This window comes from Bombina bombina, chromosome 7 (assembly GCF_027579735.1).
Source record: "Bombina bombina isolate aBomBom1 chromosome 7, aBomBom1.pri, whole genome shotgun sequence".
Lineage (NCBI taxonomy): Eukaryota > Metazoa > Chordata > Amphibia > Anura > Bombinatoridae > Bombina > Bombina bombina.
In genome coordinates, this window is record NC_069505.1 from 576,110,232 (window position 1) to 576,124,687 (window position 14,456).

General features: G+C 38.8%; 1 protein-coding gene across 1 annotated transcript in view; it reads right to left on the reverse strand.

Moving 5' to 3' along the window:
* Window positions 1–14,456, reverse strand: part of LOC128636591 (complement C4-B-like) — a 216,847-nt gene that overhangs the window by 159,459 nt on the left and 42,932 nt on the right. The window contains 3 exon segments of the mRNA XM_053689585.1: window positions 18–86; window positions 665–689; window positions 692–833. Coding sequence (XP_053545560.1) covers window positions 18–86; window positions 665–689; window positions 692–833 — 236 coding nt within the window.

A 14,456-nucleotide genomic window follows, 5' to 3' on the forward strand; every position in this document is an offset into this window, starting at 1 on the left:
TAAATGACTGTACATACCTTAATAGTGAACGCAGTATGAGGCTGTCCCACACAATGAAGATGTTCTTTTCCTCACCTCCAGCAGCTCTGTGTGGATAAAACAGGGTCTTAGATAATATCTGCTAAGACCATCAGCAGGGCAGCAAACAATATGGGATCTTGAATTAGAATGACAGTCTCCCCAGTCCATTGCTTAAAGCCTGTAGCTCCAGCCCTGAGAAAAATAGTACACACAGGCACCATTTAAAAATAATAAACACTTGATTGAAGAATCTAAACTAACACCTCACTTTACCTCTTCCTATCACTAACACAGGCAAAGAGAATGACTGGAGTGGGAGGGAAGGGAGGAGCTATTATACAGCTCTGCTGTGATGCTCTTTGCCTCCTCCTGCTGACCAGGAGGCGATATCCCATAAGTAAGGATGAAATCCTGGACTTATATCTTGTAAAAGAAAACAATATTTGGACTATATCCTTTCTATTTTTAATACACTGTGTTGTATTGTTACATTTTGTTGCATTATATGTTTTTTGGTTTGTTTTTATACTATAGCACAGCAGAGTGAAAATAACAAGTTTTTCTGCAAATTGGAAAGTTGTTTAAAATTGTATGCTCATGTCCCTTTAATGTGTTAATTGTTGGAATTACAAATGACACTCACCTTGTGTCTTTTAGGGTACAGTGGGTACTGCCAGGGGCACCACAGGCCGCAGTCTTAGTGTCTCAGAGATGGTGGCACTAAGATATGGCAAGGAGTTCCTGTCTGAGTATGTGGGATATCTCTCTGTTCCCACTGCTTCTATAATTTCACTATGAATCTTCTCCTGGACCTAATAAATAAAGACATGATTTATATAAAACACAAAGGGACATTATACTCCCTATATATATAATATATATATATATATATATATATATATAAATATATAATATATATAGCCACTTGAGTATCATCAGTAATACATTTGTATTTATACAATTCAGAGGGATCCTCAGTAATATATGCACACCTCAGGGGAGGGTCTTAAGTAATACATTGTATTAATACAGTTTATATTACACTTATACAGCTTAAGGACATTATACTCCCTATATACATACATACATATATATATATATAGCCACCTTGAGTATCATCAGTAATACATTTGTATTTATACAATTCAGAGGGATCCTCAGTAATATATGCACACCTCATGGGCGGGATCTTAAGTAATACATTGTAATACAGTTTATATTACACTTATACAGCTTAAGGATATTATACTCCCTATATATATAGCCACCTTGAGTATCATCAGTCATACATTTGTATTTATACAATTCAGAGGGATCCTCAGTAATATATGCACACCTCAGGGGCGGGGTCTTAAGTAATACATTGTATAATACAGTTTATATTACACTTATACAGCTTAAGGATATTATACTCCCTATATATGTAGCCACCTTGAGTATCATCAGTCATACATTTGTATTTATACAATTCAGAGGGATCCTCAGTAATATATGCACACCTCAGGGGCGGAGTCTTAAGTAATACATTGTATTAGTACAGTTTATATTACACTTATACAGCTTAAGGACATCTCTTGGATGGAGCCCTAAGCAATAAATGATCCTGTCAAGAAGAGGATTGGGTTAGCGCACTCTCCAGAACTCGATAAGGTAAGTATTAAGCCTTAAAGGGACAGTCAACCATAGAATTGTTATTGTTTTAAAAGATAGATAATCCCTTTATTACTCATTCCCCAGTTTTGCATAACCAACACAGTTATATTAATGTACTTTTTACCTTTACCTTAGTCTTCTCCCAGCCCCCTGATCACATGACTGTGACTGTTTATTATCTATTGTCTTAAATTTAGCATTGTATTGTGCTAGATCTTAAATAACTTTCTGTGCCTGAACACAGTGTTATCTATATAGCCCACGTGTATTGTCTGTCTCTTTGCGTTGAAAAGAGATTTAAAAAGCATGTGATAAGAGGCAGCCCTCAAAGGCTTAGAAATTAGCATATGAGCCTACCTATGTTTAGTTTAAACTAAGAAAACCAAGAGAAAAAAGCAAATTTGATGATAAAAGTAAATTGGAAAGTCGATTAAAATTACAAGTCCTATCTGAATAATGAAAGTTTAATTTATACTTGACTGTCCCTTTAAAGGGACAGTCTAGTCAAAATTAAACTTTTATGATTCAGATCACTTTTATCATCAGATTTGCTTTGTTCCCCTGGTATTTTTTCTTTTTATAAAAAGCTAAACCTAGGTAGGCTCAAACTGATTTCTAAACAGTTGAAAATCGCCTCTTATCTCAGAGCATTTTGAAAGTTTTTCACAGTTAGACAGTACTAGTTCATGTGTGTCATATAGATAACATTGTGCTCACTCCTGTGGAGCTACCTAAGAGTCAGCACTGATTGGCTAAAATGCATGTCTGTCAAAAGAACTGAGATAAGGGGGCAGTCTGCAGAGGCTTAGATACAAGGTACTGACATAGGTAATACGTGTATTAATAAAACCGTGTTGGTAATGAAAAACTGGGGAATGGGTAAGAAATGGATTATCTATCCTTTTTAAAAATACAAATTTTCAAGTAGACTTTCCCTTTAAACATCAGTTTAAAGGAAACTAATAAATACTGACACATTTTGTCAGTATTTTTTCCATTTTATTTTAATTTTGTTGATGCATTCATTCAGAAATCCGATTTTCGGTACGAATTTTCCCGAAAATGAATGCACATTTCTAATATTGAATAATTTAAAAAGTAAATTTCTATGTACATTTCTATTTTCTATGCCTAACGTGCATCAGTGTTCGCAAGTTAGGACTTCACTAATGTGTTGGGTTAGAATACATGAAGAAATATTAATAAAATTATTATACATACTTTATAATCTATGGATTATTTAGCTTTTTTGCAGTATCTATAATTCTAAACCATTTTTATTAATATTTTTTAATAGTTTATATTTAATATTTCAATATTGTTCATTAAAGATAGAAATTCTTTATGTGCGCTAATCCGACCGCGCGTTATGTTCTTCACATAGGGCAAGATTACAAGTTTTGTGGTACGGTGCGGTACGCCTATACCGCTGAAAAATTGGCCATTGCGCGCGGATTATGAAGGTCTCCCGTATTACAAGTCGCTGCAGTACAGTTATAATGCTAGCATTTTAGCCTTTACGCAACTCTCCATTCCGCACTCAAAAAAATACTTTTGAGTGCAGGATTTCTATTGCGCAGTATTACAAGTTGTTCGGTAGTAGTTATGAGTTTTGTCAAACATCTTTGTTTCGCAAAATCCTTAACTAAAATGTTACAAAGTACACCTAACATCCATAAACTACAGTATTAAACATAAACCGCCATCCCCAGTATCGCAAATACTTTATTAAACTTATTAACCCCTAAACCGCCACCCCCCACATTGCAACTACTATAATAAACCTATTAAACCCTAAACCGCTGGCCCCCACATTGCAACTACTATAATAAACCTATTAACCCCTAAATCGCCACCCCCCCACATAGCAAATCACTAAATTAAACTATTATCCCCTAAACCTAACACCCCCCTAACTTTAAATTTAATTTACAATGTAACTATTTTAAAGTAAATAAAAAGTTACCTGTGAAATAAAAAACAAACAAACTAAGATTAAACTATAAATAAACCTAACATACCTATTTGAATAAAATAAAATAAACTACAAATGAAAAAACTAAATTACAAGATAAAAATAACCTAACACTACGAATAAAAAAATAAATCTAACATTACCAAAAAACAAACACTAAAATTACAAAAAATAAAAAACACTAAGATTACAAAAAATAATAAACAAAATTATCCAAAATAATAAAAATTACACCTAATCTAATAGCCCTATAAAAACAAAATTTATACTTACCCGATAAATTATTTTCTTTCCAGGCATGGCGAGTCCACAAAATCATTCTAATTACTAGTGGGATATTCACTCCTGGCCAGCAGGAGGAGGCAAAGAGCACCCCAGCAGAGCTGTTAAGTTTCACTTCCCTTACCCATAACCCCCAGTCACTCGGCCGAAGGGAGCGGAAAAAGAAGATAACACAAGGAGGTGCCTGAGGTCTGTACAAAAAAACTGACATCTAAATATAAACAAGGGCTCGTCGTGGACTCTCCAAGCCCGGAAAGAAAATAATTTATCAGGTAAGCATAAATTTTGTTTTCTTTCCAATGGCATGGAGAGTCCACAAAATCACCAATACCCAAGCTAGAGGACACAGAATGATAGGGAGGGAGAACAAGACAGGAACCTATACAGAAGGCACCACCGCTTGAAGAACCTTTCTCCCAAAGGAAGCCTCAGACGAGGCAAAAATATCAAATTTGGAAAAAGTATGATTGCAAAGAGGACCAGGTGGCCACCTTGCAGATTTGCTCTACAGATGCTTCATTCTTAAAAGCCCAAGACGGAGAAAGAGTCCTAGTGGTATGACCAGAGAGAAAAGGCAGTAGAAGTGGCTTTCTGACCCTTACGCTTACCAGCTAAAACAACGAACAGGACAAAAGACTGTCGAAAATCTTTTAGTTGCTGGCAGATAAAATTTTAGAGCACACACAACATCCAGGTTGTGTAACAGACGTTCCTTCTGAGAAGAAGAATTCAGACAAAAAGAAGGAACAACAATTTCTAGATTGATGTAGCGATCCGGTACCACCTTGGGAAGAAATCCCAATTTAGTATGAAAGATTACCTTATCCGCATAAAAAATAAGGTAAGGGGAAACACACTGCAGAGCCAAAAGCTCGGAAACTCAGCGAGCAGATGAAATAGCCACTAGAAACAAAACTTTCCATGATAACAACTCAATATCAACTGAATGCATAGGCTCAAATGGAGCCTCCTGCAAAACTATAAGAACAAGGTTAAGGCTCCATGGAGGAGCAACAGGTTAAAACACAGGCCTGAATCTGACCTAGGCCTGAACATAAGATTAAATATCTGGCAAATCTGGCAGACATTTGTGCAAAAGAATAGCCAGTGCAGAAATCTGACCCTTTAGAGTACTGACTGACAAACCTTTCAGCAGACCCTCCTGAAGAAAGACAGAATGCGAGGAACCCTCACCCGACTCCAAGAGGAATTCTTCGATTCAGATCAATACAGGTCTTTACTCCATACCTCATAGTAAATCTTACAAGTAACTGTCTCAGCATAGTGTCAATAACGTTCTGAGAAAAACCATGCCCAGCCAAGACTAGGCGTTCAATCTCCAAGCAGTCAGCTTCAGAGAATCTAGACTTGGGTGGAAAGGGATCCTGAAGCAGAGGGTCCTTCCTCGGAGGCAACCTCCAAGGGGAAGAGATGGCATCTTCACTAGATACACTCACCAGATCCTGCAAACCCACGATGAAGCTATTAGAATCACAGACGCCCCCTCCTGCCTAATATGAGCAATGACTCAAGGAAGGAGAGGTACGCCAGACTGAAAGTCCAAGGCACCGCCAGGGCATCTATTAGAGCAGCTTGTGAATCACTTGATCCTGAACCGTACTTTGAAAACTTGGCGTTTAGACGAGAAGCCACCAGATCCAAATCCGGAACCCCCCACCTGAGGGATATCATTGTGAAAAACCTCTGGGTGGAAAATCCACTCCCCAGAAAGAAAATTATGCCTGCTTAGAAAATCCGCTTCCCAGTAGGACACCCCTGGGATGTGGATGGCAGAGAGTAGACAATCATGAGCCTTCACCCACTGGAGAATACGAGTCACCTCATTCACGGCAAATGAACTTATAGATCTTCCCTGGTGGTTGATGTATACCACTGAGAAGATGTTGTCCGATTAAAATCTAAAAAAACGGACCGAAGCTAGTTGAGGCCAGACCGATAAAGCATTGAAAATTGCTCCCAACTCTAGGAAAAGACCCTGAAGCCTTTAAAGAACCCCAACTGCTCACCATCCGGAAAGGCTGGCATCCATGGTCACAATCACCCAGGCTGGTCTCAGGAAGTATGTACCCTGAGACAGAAAGTCCTGCGAAAACCACCAAGATAGAGAGACTCTTGGTAGGGGATCCAGAACTATCCTCTGCGATAAGTCCAAGAGGACTCTGTTCCATTGTCTGATCATGTATAACTGTAGGGATCTCAGATGGAACCGATCAAAAGGAACAATGTCCATGGAAGCAACCATCAGACCAATTACTTATATACATAGATTCACAAATAGAAGAGAAAGGCAAAAGTAGGGGTTATCTAACCTCCCTCAGAAAAATCCTCATGGACACAGAATCTAATAATCTTACCTAAAAAGCAAACCCTGGTGACTGGCACCAGGGAACTCTACTGCAGACTCACTTTCCTGTGGGAACGAGAATAGACAACAACATCTCAGTATGAGAGGTTGCTAACTTAAAAGATGGCACTTGAAGCATGAGTCGTCCAGGTATAGACGACCACTGCCAAAAAGGTCCATATGTGAAAATAAACATAAAGAGGAAACCTCTGTGTATGACCGTCATTTAATACACAATCTATCATGGACTACACTGACCTTAGAGACAGCGAACATAATAGCCAGAAAAGCACATAACATTAGAGGGCCCAGAAGATGAGACAAAATTAAACAACTGCCCTGGAGATCACAAAACCTCTCTTAGGTTCAGTGAACATCGAACCATGGTGGGAATATGAAATTTGAAGTGCGTATTAAATAAATATGGCATCCCTTAAAAAAAATGGAAAAAATCTGCATGGGAGCCTAACTTGCTCACAATGGGCTCAAAACAATTGGCACGCAATGCGATCACAAAAGAAGCCGACAAGTATAAAATAAACCATATCCAGTACTAGAGAAAAACACACATTCCCAAACAAGAGCCACTGTAACATATGCCTGCCTGATATCACTGTCCCTTTAAGACTGTCTTCCCTGCTACTGATAATCATACTGTTTGGGGAGTATCTGCATTCAACTTACCTGCCAAATAATTAATCATTCATGCACCCGATTCCCTCGGCCTCTTTTTAAATCATCTCATGCCTAATGTGCATTGCATTAGCTTTAAAGTTTTGTTCCAGAACAACAGAGGTCTGTGACTGTTCCAGCATGGATTTTACCAGCATATTCAAACTACAGCCTTTCCTTTTAGCTATGCTTAAAATCATCTAATCGCAAGTATCCATATAAATCCATTTTGTTTCCTGGACACTGCTACTTAACAAACTCTGAACTTATTCTAAATTACAAGTTGGTTATAATAACTCTCTAATTACTACAACAGCATCTTACTCAGAACTTTATAACTATTCTCTGCTACAAGTTGTCATAGCTGAAATATCCTCCTCCAAATATGTTAATATATTCAGAACTCTGCATCTATGTGTTCAGTTAAAAAGCTTTCCTGTGATTCTCCAATATATGCACAAACAGTATTTAATGCCTTAAACTTGCAACCTGTCTATCACCTGTGCTGCTCTGCTTATTACTGACATACAGCTCTATATAATAATTATGTACTGTGAACCTGCAACAAACCTTTGCATCTACGAGTCAATCTTCTACCAGTTTACTCTGAAGCCTGAACATCTTACATTGCTATATTTTTTACTCATGAATCCTGCAGCTACTCCTATTAGATGTAAGTCACAGTATCAATTTATGTTTTTATTGAAGCCAGAATATATTGTATACATATGTTTCACTCTCCATGAATTCTACAATAACTTCTTGCAACTATGAATCACAGAATATAATCTATCCACGTCCAGCATACTCTTCCCCGGGTCAGGTGTCGGTGTTTCTAATTCCCTACCACTGCCTGAGGGTCTGTGTCCTGAGCGCATACACACCGGAACTTGACAGCCACACACTGAAGTTGCTGTTATTCAGAGCCATGATTCGGCCATTTACACCAGGACCTTTCTAAGTACCCAAGTGAGACTTGCAAATGTGGCCATGTGCACCGATGTCCCTCTTGTTCAAGCGCCATTGAAACAAGCTATGAGGCAGTGAGCCACGAATGCGGACATCCACGCAAGTACTAAATCCCAGTACAAATGTTCCTTTTCACAAGCGCTGCGTGATAAACAAAATAAGGGAATAGGACTTGCCAGAGAGAGGGATCTCCCTCTATCATTGACAAAAATTCCTCTCCGGTTCACAATGAAAAGAGCTGTTCCTCTAAGAATTGGAACATCAGCCTAATAACGGTCAGGGAAAAACAAATAACCTTAAAATAAAATTTTGACAGATACCCTTCACAAAGGGACTTACTCTATGCCAGCTAAGATTCTAGTTTAATAGCGACCGGAATCACAGATGCCCTTCCCAATAGGGGCCGATTTTAAGAACCCCATAGTGCCTACCCCCGCTTAGGGGTTAAATCAGAGAGGTAAAAGTCCCCCACCCTTAGTGCGAAGTCACCCCTCACTTAGACCACAAGCCATAGGGGGGAATAAGGGATCCAGGGACTTACCAGTCTTGCAGCTTTCTCAGTAGCCCCAGGCTTGCCAGAGACATCTTCATCCTGACAGAGACCTTTTTCAACTCTAGGGTAGGCACTGTATCTCCGGTGTGACAGAAACAGTTCTGACAGGGACTGGAGAGAAAGGAAAAAATAGAGTAACCAACCCTAGTTTTCCATATAGGGGTAGCATGAATGTTAGAATTAAAGCAAAGAACACCTTGCTGCCTTCTAACTGCTATAAGCCACAAGTACACTTACTAAAGAGATTGACATGAACACAGCTTGACCCCAATCCTTGCTTGCAGGGAAAAGTATCCATTAAAGAATTAAATATCTTCAGACACCTTCTTCGCCATCCTCCCGTGATCAAGGCAAAGAGAATGACTAGGGGTTATGGTGCTGGCCAGGAGTGAATATCCCACTAATAATTAGAATGATTTCATGGACTCTCCATGCCATAGGAAAGAAAACAAAAAAGCCTTTTGCAGGGCATTGCCCTAAGTTAAACAGCTCTTTTACATTCAAAAATTACAAAGTCCTATTGGTTCAAATCAGCCAATAGGATTTCAGTAGCTCTCATCCTATCGGCTGATTTGAAAATGTCAGCCAATAGGAATGCAAGGTACCCCATTTTTAAACGGGTACCTTGCATTCAATCTTCAGTGTACGGCGTTGATTGTATGAAGATGATCCTCCACGCTGGATGTCCGTGCCGCCTGCAACGATGCTCCGCGCCTCCACAGCTCCGCCGCCATTGGGATGAAGATAGAAGATGCCCCCGCAATAGATGAAGACTTTTTGTCACCTGGATGAAGATGGATGACTGAACTTTAGGAACTGTGAGTAGATTTCCTGGGGTTAGTGTTAGGGTTTTTTTTTGGGGGGGGGTTAGATTAGAGCTTTGGGCACAAAAGAGCTGAATGCCCATACAAATGCCCCTTTAGGGGCAATGGGTAGCTTAGGTTTTTTAGACTTATGTTTTTTATTTTGGGGGATTGGTTGGGGGGGGTTTACTGTTATGGGGGACTTTGTAATTTTTAATGTAAAAGAGCTGTTTAACTGTTAGGTTAGGGGGTGTTTTTATTTTGAGGGGCTTTTTTGTTTTAATAGGGTATTAGATTAGGTTTAATTGTTATTATTTTGGATAATTTCGTTTATTATTTTTTGTAATCTGAAGAGTTTTTATTTTTAGTAATTTTAGAGTTTTTATTTTTGTAATGTAATTTTTTTATATTTTCAGAGTGTTAGGATTTTTTAAATTTGTATTTTTATTTTTTTTCCGTTAATTTTATTGTTTTAAAATAGTAATGTTAGGTTATAGTTTAAACAACATAATTTATGTAAGAACTTACCTGATAAATTCATTTCTTTCATATTAGCAAGAGTCCATGAGCTAGTGACGTATGGGATATACATTCCCTACCAGGAGGGGCAAAGTTTCCCAAACCTCAAAATGCCTATAAATACACCCCTCACCACACCCACAAATCAGTTTAACGAATAGCACAAGAAGTGGGGTGATAAAAAAGTGCGAAAGCATATAAAATAAGGAATTGGAATAATTGTGCTTTATACAAAAATCATAACCACCCCAAAAAAAGGGCGGGCCTCATGGACTCTTGCTAATATGAAAGAAATGAATTTATCAGGTAAGTTCTTACATAAATTATGTTTTCTTTCATGTAATTAGCAAGAGTCCATGAGCTAGTGACGTATGGGATAATGACTACCCAAGATGTGGATCTTTCCACACAAGAGTCACTAGAGAGGGAGGGCATAAAATAAAGACAGCCAATTCCTGCTGAAAATAATCCACACCCAAAATAAAGTTTAACGAAAAACATAAGCAGAAGATTCAAACTGAAAACCGCTGCCTGAAGTACTTTTCTACCAAAAACTGCTTCAGAGAAGAAAATACATCAAAATGGTAGAATTTAGTAAAAGTATGCAAAGAGGACCAAGTTGCTGCTTTGCAAATCTGGTCAACCGAAGCTTCATTCCTAAACGCCCAGGAAGTAGAAACTGACCTAGTAGAATGAGCTGTAATTCTTGAGGCGGAGTTTTACCCGACTCAACATAGGCAAGATGAATTAAGATTTCAACCAAGATGCCAAAGAAATGGCAGAAGCTTTCTGGCCTTTTCTAGAACCGGAAAAGATAACAAATAGACTAGAAGTCTTACGGAAAGATTTCGTAGCCTCAACATAATATTTCAAAGCTCTAACAACATCCAAAGAATGCAAACGATTTCTCCTTAGAATTCTTAGGATTAGGACATAATGAAGGAACCACAATTTCTCTACTAATGTTGTTGGAATTCACAACCTTAGGTAAAAATTCAAAAGAAGTTCGCAACACCGCCTTATCCTGATGAAAAATCAGAAAAGGAGACTCACAAGAAAGAGCAGATAATTCAGAAACTCTTCTGGCAGAAGAGATGGCCAAAAGGAACAAAACTTTCCAAGAAAGTAATTTAATGTCCAATGAATGCATAGGTTCAAACGGAGGAGCTTGAAGAGCCCTCAGAACCAAATTCAAACTCCAAGGAGGAGAAATTGACTTAATGAACAGGTTTATACGAACCAAAGCTTGTACAAAACAATGAATATCAGGAAGAATTAGCAATCTTTCTGTGAAAAAGAACAGAAAGAGCAGAGATTTGTCCTTTCAAGGAACTTGCGGACAAACCCTTATCTAAACCATCCTGAGAAACTGTAAAATTCTCGGAATTCTAAAAGAATGCCAAGAAAAATGATGAGAAAGACACCAAGAAATATAAGTCTTCCAGACTCTATAATATATCTCTCTAGATACAGATTTACGAGCCTGTAACATAGTATTAATCACAGAGTCAGAGAAAACCTCTTGACCAAGAATCAAGCGTTCAATCTCCATACCTTTAAATTTAAGGATTTCAGATCCTGATGGAAAAAAGGACCTTGTGACAGAAGGTCTGGTCTTAACGGAAGAGTCCACGGTTGGCAAGAGGCCATCCGGACAAGATCCGCATACCAAAACCTGTGAGGCCATGCTGGAGCTACCAGCAGAACAAACGAGCATTCCTTCAGAATCTTGGAGATTACTCTTGGAAGAAGACTAGAGGCGGAAAGATATAGGCAGGATGATACTTCCAAGGAAGTGATAATGCATCCACTGCCTCCGCCTGAGGATCCCGGATCTGGACAGATACCTGGGAAGTTTCTTGTTTAGATGAGAAGCCATCAGATCTATTTCTGGAGTTCCGACATTTGAACAATCTGAAGAAATACCTCTGGGTGAAGAGACCATTCGCCCGGATGCAACGTTTGGCGACTGAGATAATCCGCTTCCCAATTGTCTATACCTTGGATATGAACCGCAGAGATTAGACAGGAGCTGGATTCCGCCCAAACCAGAAATTTCGAGATACTTCTTTCATAGCCAGAGGACTGTGAGTCCCTCCTTGATGATTGATGTATGCCACAGGTTGTGACATTGTCTGTCCTGAAAACAAATGAACGATTCTCTCTTCAGAAGAGGCCAAAGACTGAAGAGCTCTGAAAATTGCACGGAGTTCCAAAATATTGATCGGTAATCTCACCTCCTGAGATTCCCAAACCCCTTGTGCCGTCAGAGACCCCCACACAGCTCCCCAACCTGTAAGACTTGCATCTGTTGAGATTACAGTCCAGGTCGGAAGAACAAAAGAAGCCCCCTGAATTAAACGATGGTGATCTGTCCACCACGTTAGAGAGTGTCGACAATCGGTTTTAAAGATATTAATTGAGATATCTTCGTGTAATCCCTGCACCATTGCTTCAGCATACAGAGCTGAAGAGGTCGCATGTGAAAACGAGCAAAGGGGATCGCGTCCGATGCAGCAGTCCATAAGACCTAGAATTTCCATGCATAAGGCTACCGAAGGGAATGATTGTGACTGAAGGTTTCGGCAAGCTGCAATCAATTTTAGACGTCTCTTGTCTGTCAAGACAGAGTCATGGACACTGAATCTATCTGGAAACCCTAGAAAGGTTACCCTTGTCTGAGGAATCAATGAACTTTTTAGTGAATTGATCCTCCAACCATGATCTTGAAGAAACAACACAAGTCGATTCGTATGAGATTCTGCTAAATGTAAAGACTGAGCAAGTACCAAGATATCGTCCAAATAAGGAAATACCACAATACCCTGTTCTCTGATTACAGACAGAAGGGCACCGAGAACCTTTGTAAAAATTCTTGGAGCTGTAGCTAGGCCAAACGGCAGAGCCACAAACTGGTAATGCTTGTCCAGAAAGAGAATCTCAGGAACTGATAGTGAGCTGGATGAATCGGAATATGCAGATATGCATCCTGTAAATCTATTGTAGACATATAATGCCCTTGCTGAACAAAAGGCAAGATAGTCCTTACAGTTACCATCTTGAATGTTGGTATTCCTTACATAACGATTCAATTATTTTTAGATCCAGAACTGGTCTGAAGGAATTCTCCTTCTTGGTACAATGAAGAGATTCGAATAAAACCCCAGCCCCTCTTCCAGAACTGGAACTGGCATAATTACTCCAGTCAACTCTAGATCTGAAACACATTTCAGAAATGCTTGAGCTTTCACTGGATTTACTGGGACACGGGAAAGAAAAAATCTCTTTAGCAGGAGGTCTCATCTTGAAACCAATTCTGTACCCTTCTGAAACAATGCTCTGAATCCAAAGATTGTGAACAGAATTGAATCCAAATTTCTTTGAAAAAACGTAATCTGCCCCCTACCAGCTGAGCTGGAATGAGGGCCGCACCTCATGTGGACTTAGAAGCTGGCTTTGCCTTTCTAGCTGCTTGGATTTATTCCAGACTGGAGATGGTTTCCAAACTGAAACTGCTCCTGAGGATGAAGGATCAGGCTTTTGTTCTTTGTTGAAACGAAAGGAACGAAAACGATTATTAGCCCTGCTTTTTTACCTTTAGATTTTTATCCTGTGGTAAAAAAGTTCCTTTCCCACCAGTAACAGTTGAGATAATAGAATCCAACTGAGAACCAAATAATTGTTACCCTGGAAAGAAATGGAAAGTAAAGTTGATTTGAAGCCATATCAGCATTCCAAGTTTTAAGCCATAAAGCTCTTCTAGCTAAAATAGCTAGAGACATAAACCTGACATCAACTCTGTAATATCAAAAATGGCATCACAGATAAAATTATTAGCATGCTGTAGAAGAATAATATATTATGAGAATCATGATCTGTTACTTGTTGCGCTAAAGTTTCCAACCAGAAAGTTGAAGCTGCAGCAACATCAGCCAATGATATAGCAGGTCTAAGAAGATTACCTGAACACAGATAAGCTTTTCTTAGAAGGATTCAATTTTCCTATCTAAAGGATCCTTAACGAGAGTACCATCTGCCGTAGGAATAGTAGTACATTTAGCAAGGGTAGAAATAGCCCCATCAACTTTAGGGATTTTGTCCCAAAACTCTAGTCTGTCAGACGGTACAGGATATAATCGCTTTAAAACGTTTAGAAGGAGTAAATGAATTACCCAAATTATCCATTCTCTGGAAATTACTGCAGAAATAGCATAGGAACAGGAAAAACTTCTGGAATAACCACAGGAGCTCTAAAGACCTTATCCAAACGTTTAGAATTAGTATCAAGAGGACCAGATCCTCAATTTCTAATGCAATTAGGACTTCTTTAAGGTAAAAGAACGGAATAAATTCCATTTTAAATAAATATGACGATTTATCAGCATCAACCTCTGAGACAGAATCCTCTGAATCAGAGAGTCATCAGAATCAGAATGATGATGTTCATTTAAAAATTCATCTGTAGGGAAGAGAAGTTTTAAAAGATTTTTTACGTTTACTAGAAGGAGAAATAACAGACATAGCCTTCTTTATGGATTCAGAACAAAATCTCTTATATTATCAGGAACATTCTGCCACTTAGATGTTGAGGAACTGCAACAGGCAATGGTACTTTACTAAAGGAAATATTATCTGCTTTAACAA